Source organism: Vicugna pacos, chromosome 11 (genome assembly GCF_048564905.1).
Source record: "Vicugna pacos chromosome 11, VicPac4, whole genome shotgun sequence".
In the NCBI taxonomy this organism is placed as follows: domain Eukaryota; kingdom Metazoa; phylum Chordata; class Mammalia; order Artiodactyla; family Camelidae; genus Vicugna; species Vicugna pacos.
The window spans coordinates 38,657,760-38,672,558 of record NC_132997.1 but is presented as its reverse complement, the minus strand read 5'-3'; the positions used below and the strand labels follow the sequence as shown (position 1 = coordinate 38,672,558).

At 48.6% G+C, this 14,799-nt stretch overlaps 1 protein-coding gene across 1 annotated transcript in view; it reads right to left on the bottom strand.

Moving 5' to 3' along the window:
- The window catches only part of LOC140685370 (FERM and PDZ domain-containing protein 2-like), a 98,006-nt gene that overhangs the window by 39,031 nt on the left and 44,176 nt on the right, over window positions 1–14,799 (bottom strand). The window contains exons 7-14 of the mRNA XM_072972398.1: window positions 14,556–14,747; window positions 12,368–12,500; window positions 11,617–11,704; window positions 8,677–8,803; window positions 6,498–6,569; window positions 4,186–4,360; window positions 1,066–1,216; window positions 270–408 (exon numbers count right to left, since the gene is read on the bottom strand). Of these exons, the coding sequence (XP_072828499.1) occupies window positions 270–408; window positions 1,066–1,216; window positions 4,186–4,360; window positions 6,498–6,569; window positions 8,677–8,803; window positions 11,617–11,704; window positions 12,368–12,500; window positions 14,556–14,747 (1,077 nt within the window). The remainder of the gene's footprint in view (window positions 1–269; window positions 409–1,065; window positions 1,217–4,185; window positions 4,361–6,497; window positions 6,570–8,676; window positions 8,804–11,616; window positions 11,705–12,367; window positions 12,501–14,555; window positions 14,748–14,799) is intronic.

The following is a 14,799-nucleotide window of genomic DNA, read 5'->3' as shown; positions in this document are numbered from 1 at the left end:
GACCTTAGATTAGAACTACATTACAATGTATAAACTTGACTCATTCATCTTTGTATCCCCCAGAGCCTAGCAAAGAACACTTGATGGATGCTTGTTGGATGGATGGATGGATGAATGGATGGACGGACGGACGGATGGATATAGTTTACCCCAATCACAGTGGTAGATGCTAACAGTACAGCTCAGTGTTCACATTTCTAACAGTTCCCCCCATCCCATAACTGCTACTCTGGTAACTCCATCCAAGGGCCCCGGGTCTCCATCCCTACCTCCTCTGGGTAGCTGCCAAACTCAGCCTGCAAGGCGAGGACCCCCAGCTGTAGCAGCATCTCGTCATTGCAGTACAGCCTCTCCTCCAGGATGTCTTTCCGAAGCTGCAGGTAAAATTGATGCCTTGTCCAGCTGTGCCTGGGAAAGAAATGCAGGAATAAAGGTCCTGGAAATGCTGAAGGAGAGGGGAACTCTAAAGCCAGAGGGTTTTCTCAGTCTGGGAAGCAGGGAAAGGAGAGAAGAGGGTATATAAGTCAACAGAACCCAGAGGGCAATGCCAGAAAGACAAGGGCTGTCTCCTTTAGCCACCCTGTGCCTCCTGTCACCCCTGAGGGCTGCTCTGTGCCAGTCACTCCACACAACACCCATGGAGACGGTTGCAGCTGCAGTTCAAATGAGAAAACTGATATTCAGTTAGATGGTGCTTCGAGTAAGCAAAGGAATAGAGACAGTGGTCCAATCCCAAGCCATGACCCTCTTCTCCAACCCTCATCATCATGGGTTGCTGGGGGGCAGGGCGTGTTGGGGTCTGGGGAGACAGAACTTTGACCTTGACAGCTGTATCTTTGAAAGAAAAGGGCAAGTTCTCATTTTGACCAGAGCCTGTCCCCAAACACTGATTTTTCCCCCCTTTTGGTCATATTGGAATCCAATCAACAGAAGACCAACCGCAAACACCGGTTTAAGTTATATATACATTGGTTTGCCAAACCCTTGTCTAGCTGTTATTTCTAACATCAACCTGGACATCTGTAAAAGCCTTAAGTTAAAAACCAAGAAGTCTGCAGAACTCACTGGAACAGCCCACAGTGACTGACAAAGAACTTGATCCTCAGAAAGAGCGTGAAGGTCTTTGGGGTGCTCCTCTTCTGGGGCTGCTCACTCCAGCCTTCGGGGGCAATTTTGCACAACCTGGTTTCAGCATCCAGGAAAAAGAACTCTTTGCCTGAAATGGAAGTAGAGCGTGTTAAGAGGGAAAAGCACTTGGGCAGGCACCACCCTGCAGACCCACAGCCCTGAGCTCTGTCCAGAGGGTCAGACAAGAGCCGATGGAATGCAGGAGACAGCAGGAAGGAAGTCCTCTGGAAACTTAGTACCAAGGAACTTTGTTGAGTCCACCAGGGGCCAAGAGCAGAAGACAAAAGAGGAGAGAGTCAAGGAAAAGAAACTCAGCACCTAGAGGAGAAGATACAATTATTTATCATAGGGGAGATACCACTTTACATCTGCCTTCCAGCTACCATCTTATGAAGATAAAATTTTAAAACAAAGAAATGAGTGTTTTTTCCATTTCTGCAATGGACTGAGCACTCCGCATCAAACAGGCCATCCCCAAGTCTCCCCAGCCACAGTAGGATGGACTGAATGTTTATATCCCTCACCCCCAAATTCGTATATGGAAGCCTTAACCCTCATGTGATGCTCTTTGGAGATGAGGCATTTCGGAAGTAATGAGGTTTAGATGAGGTCATGAGGGTGGGGCCCCCATGATAGGATTAGTGTAATAAGAGGAGGAAGAGCTCGCTGTCTCTGCTCCAGGAGGGCACAGTGAGAAGGTGGCTGACTGCCATCCAACAGGAGAGCCCTCATCAAGAACATGACCATGCTCAAACCCTGACCTTGGACTTCCCAGCCTCCCGAACTCTGAGAAATAAAGGTCTGCTGTATGAGCCACCCAGTCTAGGATATTTTGTTATAGCAGATCGAGAAGACCAAGACAGGGTGTAAGTAAGGTCACCCTTTGTCTTTTGAGCTGAATGTTGCCATCTTGAGACCTCTACCAACCCAAGCTCAGGACTTCAATGCCACTAGCACCTCTGGGAGGGAGGCTGAACCGGCCCCAGCCACGGACAGCCCCACCTCCACGCCCTGCTCTCCTCAAGGCAAAATTTGACCCTAACCACCCAGGTGGGCCCCTTGGCCACTGCCCCCTGGGGCCCCTGACAATCTGCTCCACACCCTTCTCCATGTTCTGTCCTCTCAGTGCAGAGGCACTCTGGACCAGGTTGCTGGGGCACAGCAGGTAACCAGCCCTTCCTCCCAAAGGTATCTTCACACTGGGGAGAGGGACAGAGGAAGAGGTGTCTAGAGTAGTTCAAATAGGTGTCACCACACCATGCCCTGACCTCTGCCCCCTGTGCCATCAGCCTTTGCTGCTGAATCTGATGCCCATACCAACTCACCCTCCCCTGTGGCTCACATCTCCTCAAGGGATGGGCAGGTCCCCATTACAATTTGACTGGCAAACCTTCCCAAGGGGGTTTATATCCAATCCCCAGACTGATCACTGTTGAGTGATTTACCCAGGAGGCCCCAGCTAAGTAGCTCTAGAAGGTCCACCTGGGAAGGGTCTGGGGTAGACACCTGGCTGGCAGGAGAAAGCAGAGAATAAGCTTTAAGGCTGTCCTCCCAGAACAAGCCAGGGGTTTTATGAAGATTGCATGTTACAGATCAATAAAAATACAATGTTTCCTAAAGGTTCTTCTGTTCACACTTTACAAAAGATTGAGCAAACATCAGTTGATCACATCAAAGTGTGTAATGGTTGATCTTTTTACTTGGGAGAGGGGCCTTTTGGAGGTCCCCTGAGAAGTATGGGAGGGGAGGACCCTCTTCTGACCACCGTGGCCCGCTGAGTGATCCTATGACAAGCTTGTGACCTCCCCTGATGGGAGAGAACAGAGAAACATGGAAATTATGAGATGGAGCAAGGTGGGCTGGGAGAGCCAGGATTTAACCTGAAGGCCTGTATGACCCCAGCTAAGCCTCTGTCCCGTTACTCCCTCCACACACTGTTTAAAGAGCTTTGTCTGCAACAAAGGGATATTTGCAGTAGATGGATGTTGAGTCCCGTTAACATAACAGAAGGGCAGAGATGGGCAGACGTGAAAACCCTCTCCCGCAGGATCTTCAGAATGGATTCTCAGCTTGGGCTCCAGGGGGTGGGGGTGCTGATTTTCCATTAGTCCAGTATGATTAGATAAACATTTAAAAAAATTTTATTGTGGTTAAAAGACACACAACATAAAATACACCATCTTAACCACAGTTAAGTGTATAGTTCAGCGGTGTTGAGTATATTCACATTATTACACGATCATCACCACCATCCATTTCCAAAACTTTTTCATCTTACAAAACGGCAGCTCTATACCCACTAAACAATAACTCCCATTTCCTCCTCCACCCGGATCCTGGCAACCACCATTCTGCTTTCTGTCCTATGAATTTGACTCCTCTAGGTAGCTTACATAAGTGGAATCATACAATATTGGCGTTTTGTGTAAACTGGTTTATTTCACTTGGCAAATGACCTCAAAGTTCATCTACACGGCAGCATGTGTCAATGCCCTTCTTTTTTAAGGTTGAAGAATATTCCATTGCATGAATATACTGCATTTTGTTTATCTATTCTTCCATCAGTGGACACTTAGGTTGCTTCCACATTTTAGCTGCTGTGACTAATGCTGCCACAAACACGAGCATACAAATATCTTTCACTTATTTTGGGTGCATACGCCAATGTGGAATTGCTCGATCACTGGGTAAATTTGATCGTAATTTTTTGAGGAAACTCCATACTGTTTTCCATAATGGCTGTACCATTTTGTATTCCCACCTAGATGGAAAAATTTTTCCCATTTGCTTATCTAACCTCAAGGTGTTGAGATCGGTCAACCAGACCCTGCAAATCACAGAAGCCACAACGTCTTACATGCACCATTTCCTTACCATCCTCTGCACTTACTTCACCATTTGCACAGGAGGACTTGATATGCTGGCTAATGTCTAGGTGTGCAAGGTGGGGCCTGACAGTCTCAAGCAGTTTTGTTGGAAAGAATAGTGCTCAGGTATCTAGACACCTGGGTTACATGCGGCACCAGGCCAGCAGTGGGCCACCTGGAAGACACTTACCTTTCAAGCAAGCCAAGCCAAAGTAGGTGAGCTCCCCGAGGTTGGCGAAGGACACAATGGCGTTGAAGACGGCTCCCACAGTCGACGTGATGTCACACTTCACCTCCAGGCACTGTCCACTCAGTAGCACCACACTGAGGTCCCTGAGAGCCAAATAGGATTTCCCTTTTCTGGTCTGCAAACAAGAACAGTATACATTGTAACAATAACTGCAAAGCATGGAGTCCCCACCATGGGCTAACGGCTGGGCTAAGCACTTTATAGGCCCCGCCTCATTTAACTGACAAACAACCCTAAGAGATGAGTATGTTTACGGTTCCTATTCAGCAGATAGGAGACAAGGCTCAGGGACGGTTAGGGGCTTGCCCAGAGTTGCACAGTTAGTAAAAGGCAGGGCCAGACTCAAATCCATGCTCTCTGACAGGCCCTAACAGGGCCAGGAAGGCGGAGGAGGCACGTGTAATGAATGGATGTCTCTGCCCTGCAGAAATTCCCTCTGACCCCCTGGGCCCTGCGTCCCAAGAGGACTGCTCAGGGCCACATCGATCAATCATATACCCACCCCCAGGAGTGGGGGACAACCTGACACTGACCACCCCCCGCTGGCCTTCAGAGAGCACAGCAGAGAGAACAGGTGGGCACAGATCCATGGAAGAGAGAGGCTGGAGCTAAGGGGATGAAGGTGAACTGAGAAACTGATCAGCAGAGCCACATCCAATGATGCAGAGCAGCACCCGCCTTCTGTCTCTTCATCCCGCTCAGATTACTTCCGGAGTCATCCGCTACGACAGCCACCACCCCCCAACCACTGTCTCCTCCCCTCAGCCACCCAGAATGGCCCTTCATTCTGCCGCCACACAGCCTGTCTGCCCACGTCCTGCACACACTGCCTGCTGCCTGGAATGCTCTTCCCCTCCGTCCCTACAAAGCAAGTTCCTACGAGTCTTCCAGAAGGGGCTCAAGACCTCTTGTCTGTGGCCTGGAGGGTCAAGGCTCCCACTCCCTTCTCCGATCCCACCACACCTTGTGCTCAGGACCCCAGCCTTCCTAAGGACAGGGGCTGAGTATCCCCTGTGCCCCAAAGCCTAGCCTGGGGCTGGGCCCAGACCTTCCCAGAATGTCCTCATTAATAGACAGTCACGGAATGACACTGGGTGTGGCTTCAGTGCCATTGAGACCATGCCTGCAGCCACACCATGACTCTCCTACGCCCAGGGGCCAGCGCAGGTCTGAGGACCCTGTGGGAAGGGCTTTTGCCATGACCCCGAGCAGGGTGAACCACATGGCACGTTCTAAGCCACCCTGGTTCCTGCACGTCCTGCACACCTGTGTCACCTGGGGGGGGGGGGTTCATGTACAGGTGAGGTGAGAGAGAGAAAGTGAGCTATAGAAGATGCTCTGAGGTGCCCAATGCTTGGATTTAATGCTCTGCAGTTGCCCTCTTGAAATTGGTAATAAGTGTATCTTTTAATGTGTGTTTTCAAAGTGAGGTCCCATCCAAAATGCACAAGAGGCTTTGGTTCACTGTGGTCCTCCCTCCCCATCTCTGGTAATGGGTTCCAGCCGCCAACTCCTCTGTTTCCTGGGGCACTGTTCCCTGGTGCCCCAGGCCCCGTCCAGCCCCTCCTCCCTCCACTACCCTGTGACCTCTGCCACCCTCCTCCCAGGGTGGCCACTAGCTCATATTACACCATCACTCCCCTCCTCTGCAGGGGGCTGGTTCAGGAAGGGTCCCAGTCACGTATACACATGCCAGGACATCTCGGAGCAGGGCTGTCCCCACTGTGGGCTGGCAGGACCAACGCTGTTTCCTTGGGCCTCAGGAGGGGCCAGCCTGTCACTCACCCCCAATCCAGGTACCGAGTGCCTCTCCATACAGAGGTCGCAACCCCTGATGGGTCTGTGGTCCACCTGGGCTGGGGCAACAGAGCTGAGGGAAGGGAGATTGACTCTTCCTCCCCAGAAACGAGACAAACACCTAAAGGCTAGTACATGGGCTCCCGGTGAAAAGGACTCAGTTTTGTTCATAACAGAGCTCTGGGGTCTGGAGTAGTGCCTGGCAACTACTAGACCTGAAACAACATTTCCCAACTGAATGGGAAGATGAAGGCTGACCTCGTCTGGAGGACCAGCTGGACTTTGTCACCGAGGGTTCCTCTTAAAGGGGAAGAGGGATGCTGGGGGACGCAAAGCTGAGTGTGACTTGTTGAGGGCTGGCAGGCGTCTGGAGGAGCTCAGTCGGCCTTGGGGCCTGCCCAGCTGGCCGGTCTCCCACCACCCTCCAGCCCTATCCCGTCTAACCCAGCAGTTACCACAATCGATCCAGGCAGGTGCAAGGTCACCGGGGCCTCTCCAGCCAGCAGGGCGAACTCCGGCCTGGAGAACTGAGGAAACATGCAGGGTCACTCACTGTAGAGAAGTCATGTTCCACGGGGCTGGACCCCCAGCTGCAGAACTGGGCTTCCCCCATGGCTTCACACCCCTGAACCACCAGCAGCATGCCCACCCCCAGAGCCAGCGGGAAGTAGGTGCCAGTGAAGTGAAGCTCAACTGGGTTGAGGCCCTAGTAGGCTGGGCATCTGGGAGCAGATGTCTCACAAGTTGGTGTGGTCTGGGGATGTTTAAGCTCTTCTTTCGGGGATCCACTTCATTCTAAATTTCATAATTTACGCCTCCTTTATATCATCTTTTAATATCTCAAAATTATTAAACACAGTATAGCAGACAAATATGTATTATATGCAATAAGTTTTGCTGAAAACAAAAATACCTTTAGATTTAGATTCAATGAAACGTTTTTCCAGCTCAACCCTGGATATGGAATCAGTCGTGCCCATGAACAGCTATTCTCAGTTTCACAATACTTGCTGTTTCTGTCACACTTGTGACCCAGGAAATGCCTACATACCATCACTATTTAGACCCAGCCATCACCCTGTGCAGTGGGAATTCTCAGCCTGTTTTGCAAGAAGCTGAGACCCCAAAGGGTAAGAAACTCACCCAAATCTAACACCAGTGTGTGATAGGATTGGGCGGGCCTTCTAATGTGTCCCCCAAGAGGCCACCAGTCCTGCCAGGGGGTGACCTGTGTCCTGAAAGAGTTCCCAATAGACGCATCTTTAGTGAGTGGTTATGAAGAAACCCTAAAGCAGGTGAACAAGCCCTCCCTGATGCTGGGTCAGCCATGAAGACTTGACAGTGGCCTTGGAGGGCAGCAGGGGCTGGAGGGGAGTGAGAGCCCGGAGGCACACAGGAGAGGATGTCCTGAGGATACCCTGGGCTCAGCTCATCCCTAGTTTATTGAGCATCTTTAAACAAATCTCTCTGCGACAGACAGACAGACAGACAGACAGACAAGGCCTTCCGGGGGCATCTGAGTCTGACATTCCCAAAGGATCCCTGATGCTCAGACAGAAGGCCTGGCAGAGGCAGCCTCCTCAGTGAACAGCCTGCCCAGGAGGGGCTTGTCACAGATCCAGGGCCACCGATTCCCACAGTCTTCATGGGCTTGTGTGGTTATTATAAGTTTTTCAAAAGAAACCGAAAAAGAAATTCACAGAAATACAAAGCACTAATAAGTATATGAAAAATGTTCAATCTGATCTTCACTGTTAATTGAACAAATATAAATGCCATTTTTCAGCCATCAGTATGTCAAAGATTACCAATGATAGCATCCTGATTCCAGAATGGTTACACTGAAATAGACACTCATGGGTTGTTGATGAAAGTAAAACTGGTTACATTGCTGGAAAACGACTTGATGGTATTGTTGGAGGAAACAGTAAAAAATGGGGTCAAAGAAAAAAAAATTTTTAAACAGTTTTTCAGCTAATGATGTTATCGTGCATTGGGAAGGGACGCTTTTTATCTGACACCGGAAGTGGCTCAGACAGCTGGTGCCAGGGCTGTTTTGGCAGGAAGGTGCATCCTGGGACCACCCTGGATCTCACCCTCCAGCACAGGCTCAGCGAACTGGCCCCTTAGCAGAGACCAGCCTGCCAGCAAGAAGTCAGGGGTCCCCAGAGCCATGAGCAGCCTGGACTTCCAAGGCTTTCAAGCCTCAACTTCCCACGCTTGTCCAAATCCTACTGCCCTGTGTACCAAGCAGAATGGAGAATCTCTCCCCCATGACTGTCCCAGCCAGACCTTCGGTCCCGCATTTCACCTGCTCAGAAGGCCCCTTCCAAGAACATTCTACCTTGCCAGCTCTTACCAGCTCCCGTGTTCTGCCACCACCCCACACCAACGGCTGTGGACTTCCTGAACCCGGCAGCTTCAACCTTCTGTCCTACAGAGTCTACAGCAAGACCACTCAAGAACATGCCCTGAATTGCACATTTCAGGATGATTTTAGTCCAGCTCTGTAGATCTCAGCCCAGGGAAGCAGGCCCCCTGGAGGACCCGGCCCATTTTTAGCTGCTGGGTGAGTCATACATGGCTCCCCACTCACACCCGCCTTGGGAGAGCCCTTTGGGCATCTCTGCTCACCTTTCCCCTTCTTTGCAGGAAACCCCTCTGAGAGGGAGAGGCCGGCCGTGAGTTTTCCGGGAGAGCAGAACCAGAGCTGAGCCGTCGGCCCTCCTGAGGATCTGGGGGCCCTTCAGCAGGAAGTGCGCTGGCCAGGCGGTCAGAGAAGGGGAGCAACAATGAACAGTGGAAATAGCTTCCCCCCGACCCTGCATACAGGTGCTCTGCCACAGAGTGTACCCACCTCTGCCCCTTCACCCCATAAGTTGTCATATCTGCTTTGCCAAGGAGGAAGCTGTGGCCCAGAGAAGTTAGGGCTGCACAGCCGTGGGAGGCAATTTGGAGGCGCAAGGGCTCAGTTCGTCTCCTCCCCGCCACCCCAACCCTGTCTCTGCTCACCGTGCTCAGGACAGGCAGACCCTGTGACCGCAGGTCCTGAACACCTTGAGCAGATGATAGGCTGCAGGGCGTTCTGACTTTCCTCCCTGGAACTGTCTAGCGTGTTCAACATGTTTGGACAATAAACACACATTATTTACGGAGTCAGAAAAAAAAAAAGCTATTTTCATTGGGATAATAAAAAATAGTTTTTTTTCTTTTTTTCCCCAGTTTTTTTTCATTCTTTTTAAAATTCTTTTATTTTATAGAACTGTAGTCGATTTACAATGTTAGCAATTCTGTCATATATATATACATACACACACATATATGTATATATACATATATATTTCAGATTTTTTCCCATTACAACTCATTACAAGAAATTGAATATAGCTCTCTGTGCTATACAGTAGGTATTTGTTGTTTATCAATTTTACATATAGTAATGTGTATCTGTTAATCCCAAACTCCTAATCTACCCCTCCCTGCAACTTCCCTGCTGGTAACCATCACTTGTTTTCTATGTCCATGAGTCTATTTCTGGTTTGTAAATAAAATTTGTAGCTTTTTTTTAGATCCCACATATAAGTGACATTATATGATATTTTTCTTTCTCTGATTTACCTCATTTAATATGATAATCTCTAGGTCCATCCATGTTGCTATAAATGGCATTACTTCATTCTTTTTTATGGCTGAGCAATATTCCACCATATATATACACACCACAACTTCTTTATCTATTCACCTGATGATGGACATTTAGGTTGCTTCCATGCCTTAGCTGTTGTAAACAGTGCTGCTATGAACATTGGGGTGCATGTATCTTTTCAAATTAAAGTTTTCTCTGTGTATATGGCCAGGAGTGGGATTGCTGGACCATATGGTAAATCTATTTTTAGTTTTTTAAGGAACTTCCATGGGGACTGTACCAATTTACATTCCCACCAATAGTGTAGGGGGGTTCCTTTTAAAAAATAGAGTTTTAAATAGAGAAAAAAGCATTGTAAGATGAACTCTGCAGCCTCTCATCAAGGTTGCAGTTGTGTATTTTTTTTTTAATGGAGGTTCAGGGGATTGAACCCAGGACCTTGTGCATGCTAAACACACGCTCTACCACTGAGCTATACCCTCCCCCACCTTGTTTGTTGGTTTGGTTTATTTTTTTAAGTTTTTTTTCAGCTGTGTATTTGACATCAAGCTGCCTATAGCCTTTGGCTGAACCATGGGGGACAACAAGTTAATACATATATAAATAAAGCTTCAAAATGCATAATGTTCCAGGTCCGGGACGATATGGGCCCATGTGGCTTTTGAGCAGATTTGTTAGATTGATTCCAAAAACAGCCACAATTCTTCTCCCTGATCCATGCCCTGTACAGTGAGTTTGCCCCTCCTCCCATCAGGAGGTGGAGTCTGTCCCCTACTCCTTGAATCTGGCCTTGCTGTGGCCAATAGGATGAGGTGGAAGTGGTAAAGGGCGAGGGCTAGTTCTGGAGGTTCTGGGGCGGTATCTTCTCTCCCTCTTCTTTTCTCCTTCCCTCCCTCCTTCTCTTAACACTGCCACCGTCATGAGAACAATCCCGGGCTAGCTAGCCTGCTGGTGAAGAGCCAGGGCTCACCTAGACAAGATCCCCCCACCCCCCGGAGTGGAGCTGCCCAGCCGAGCTGCAGCTGATCACAGATGCACACGGGCGTCCAGCAGAGTCCAGAAGCCCCTCCTACCTGCGCACAGCCAACATTCCCAGCTCACAGACTCAGAGCTAAATTAACCACTGCGCTTATCCCCTGCATTTTGTGACTATTTGTTATGCAGCTTTGTGTGACAATAGATCATCCCAACAACATGGAAGCACACTGTTCTATACCTGAGCCTGAACTTGGGTCCCAGAGGAGACAGAATGCCCTGACAGCACAGCTGCCATCAGGCCCCTCATCACCTTGACTTCATATCTGCTTCAATGTGGCTTTTTCACCTGCCAGTGGAATAGGGTGAGCTTGTTCTGGCAAAGCCAGGGACTTCTCATTTTTAATAATCAGAAAAAAAAAAAAAAGCAGGAGCAACGTGGATGGACCTGGAGATCGTCATACTAAGTGAAGTAAGCCAGATAGAGAAAGACAAGTACCATATGATGTCACTTATATGTGGAATCTACAAAACAAAACAAAAAAAGGCACGAACTTATTTACAAAACAGAGAGAGACAGACTCACAGACTCACTAAAATAAACAAACTTATAGTTACTGAGGGGAAACAGGATAGGGAGGGATAAATTGGGAATTCAGAATCTGTAAGTACTAGCTACTATATATAAAATAGATAAACAACAGGTCCTGCTGTATAGCACAGGGAACTGTATTCAATACCTTGTAATGGCTTATAATGAAAAAAATATGAAAAGGAATATATATATATATATAACTGAATAACTATGCTGCACACCAGAAATTAACACAACATTGTAAATTGACTATACTTCAATTTTTTTAAAAAAGGAAAGAAAAAAGAAAGCAAAGTACAGCAACTCCCACACCCACATCCCACACCAAATTCACTGCCCGGTACACCTTGCTGCTCACCTGTTAACAGAGAGGCTGCAGTGACTGTGAGCTGCGGCGCTCAGTCTGGGCTCTGGGGAGCTCTGGGTCTCTGTGTTTCTCTCTGAAACTAACCAAGCAGCATGGTAGAGGGCACAGGCAGAGGCAAAGAGCATGGATCTCTTGAATTAAGCAGCCTGGGGTGTGGGTATCAGCATCACAAGTTACTAGCTGTGTGACGTTGACAAAGTTACTTGACCTTTCTGAGTCTGTTTCCTCATGTGAGAAATGGAAATGGAAATAAATCACAGAGGGCCTGGGGAGTTTCTAGAGGGAAAGATAAAACCTGACAGCAAAGAGTAGCTTGTCTTAGGGACAACAGACAGTAACATTAATTTTTTAAAGAATCTTAGATTCAGGTGAAAAGTAGAGAACAATAGAAGGCATGAAGATTATTCTAAAAAGCCCTTCTTTACCTAACACACCTGGAGCAACAAAAACAATCTTTCACAAATTGGCTTTCTTTTCACTCCACCTAGAAATCAATTGAAGGACAATTTTTCTTTCTTGTTGTTTGTTTAAATTTGTTTTAGCAACTTGGACAGTTAAAACTCAATTTAAAAAAAAAGGAGCTCAGGCAGTAGAGTACATGCTTAGCATGCACAAGTTCCTGGGTTCAATCCCCAGTACCTCCGCTAAAAACAAGTAAACCTAATTACCAGCTCCCCCAAGAAAAAAAAGCAAAACAATTTTTTTAAAAGAGTCTAAAAAACCCAAAGGGCGCTGGACCTACCTCTACAGGGATGCAGACACCCCAAGACCTGCGCGGCTGGGCTCTCGTGGCTCGCCTGATGCAGCCTGTTCCTGAGCAGGTAGCTCCTGTCCCGCTGCCCGGAAGAGCTTTCTTCCACAGCCCTCCGCTCCACCTGAAGGTCAAGTATGTTGCACATCGGTATCCCAAAGTCAAAGGGGGTTATTTACATAGATACATACAGCCTGGCTGTCAGTTTGAGTCAGTGTGGAAATGTCTGTCCTACCCAGTGGGAGCCCAGCAATGTGCACGGCAGCAACCAGAACCAGCTCTGTGCCCACTACCCACACGTCCTACAGGTGGTTCCCTCATCCCGCCCCCCCCATGCACACCTGTGCCTTTGCTCATGGGTCCCCTCCATGGGCTAGGGTCTCCCTGATGAGCTCCCCTGTGCCACCAAGACCCAGGGCTACATCCTCTCCACTTCTAACCCTCTCCACTCTGCTCTCAGGGCAGGTATAAATGTCCTCTCATCACCTTTCCTCATCACTTTACTCACATCTGCCTGTATTACACGATGTTATAGTGAGTTTGCTTGCTTGTCTGTCTCTCCCGCCTTCACCATGTGCTATATGCACCATTGTAGCTCACCTAGTTCAGTGCCCCAGTGAGTGTCGAATAAGTGATGGAAATCATTTTCTGATTTCCTGATGGCAAGGCTGCACAGTGTGGGGGACAACGACACACCAATGCATGGTAGACCCTAGCATCTTTCAAATAAATAGACCCCCTTCTTTCCCATCAAATCCTCGGGCTCAGTGAATAGGAGCAACATATTTACAAGCCAAAGAGAAAAAGGGTCCAAGAAGGAGGGTAGGATGGGAGAGGCATTTTCTGATTGACTGTGGGCAGCATCCCACCAGCGTCCTCTCCTCTCCATCCACACGACTCCTGTGTTAGTGTTGGTCTCAATTCCCCAACACGCTCTCTGGACAAGGGCCATGCTGCCCAGCTGGCACCTCACTTGCCTCACATGAGCCCCACCTCTGTCCTGGCCTCAAGGGGGACCAACACTTGTGAAAATCCTGCTCCAGATCTCCTTGTGGGATCAGGTAGAGGTGGTCTCCACCGGAGACCACTTCCTTACTCGGCTTGTCCCCCAACCTTCCATCACTCCCACTCCTGGGAGCACTTCCCCAATAACTAACTTGCCCAAGAATGCCCATCGCTGGCTTTGCTTCAAGGAGACCCAATGTAAGTCAAATGCTTACTATGAGCCAGACTCATGTGAGCCACAGGGCAGCAAGCAGCCCAGGGCGACAGGCACAGCAAGGGGACCCTCTGCAGGTACAAGATAGCAGAGGGGAGGGAGTGGCTAGGGACCACATAGGCATGGTCAAGGAAAGCTTCTAGTGCAAGGGCTAGGGTTGACTTTTGATAGGTGAATGAGTTCATGAGTTATAAATGTGATCGTTTTTACATAAAGAGGCTTTTTCAAAGATCCCCAGGATCTTAGTCACGTTAGAAATCTAGGCTCACCCAAAGGTCTTCACCAGCACTGCCCAACAGAACTGTAATAACAGGAACGTTCTAGATCTGCCCTGTTTATGAACAACTATATGGCAACAAATTGGACAACCTAGAGAAATGGACAAGTTTCTAGAAACATATAGTCCACCAGAACTGAATCAAGAAGAAATAGATAATTTGAACAGACTGATTTCACTTGAAGTGAAAGACAACCAGTAATAAACAAAAAAATAAACAACTCCTTGCAAACAAAAGTCCAGGACCAGATGGCGTTACTGGGGAATCCCACTAAGCATACAAAGAAGAACTCATGCTGATCCTTCTCAAACTCTTCTGAAAGACTGAAGAGGAGGGAACACTCCCAAACCAGTTCTATGAAGCCACCATCAGCTTGATATCCAAACTAGACAAAGACAAAACCAAAGAAGAAAATTACAGGCCAATATCTTTGATGAACATAGATGCAAAAATTCTCAACAAAATAGCAAACCAAACCCAACACATAAAAAACATTCTAGATCTGCCCTGTCCGGTATGGTCCTCACCAGCGACAAGTGGCTACTGAACACTTGAAATGTGGTTGGTGTCGCTAAGGAATTGCGTGTTTTCTTTGACCTCCTTTCAAACTTGGCAAATTTGAATTTCAACAGCCACACGCGGCTGGTGGCTCCCGGGTTGGAAAGCGCAGATCTACACTGACCTGGGAGGTGGTGCCCAGAACCATGCCAACCAGCTGTCTGATGTGGAGATTGGCAGAGGCTGGGTAGACAGTCACTTCTTCCCAGTGAACCCGACAAGCTTCCAGGATGGATGGCAGGGACAGCCGCCTGCAGGGCTGGTCTTCGCACATGGTCAGCAGAATGGAGTGCAGGGGCTCACAGAGCTGCAGGGGCTGGAGAGCAGAGGGGCAGCCGCTGAGTCCACCGCCTTGGCAGGTGTGCGGT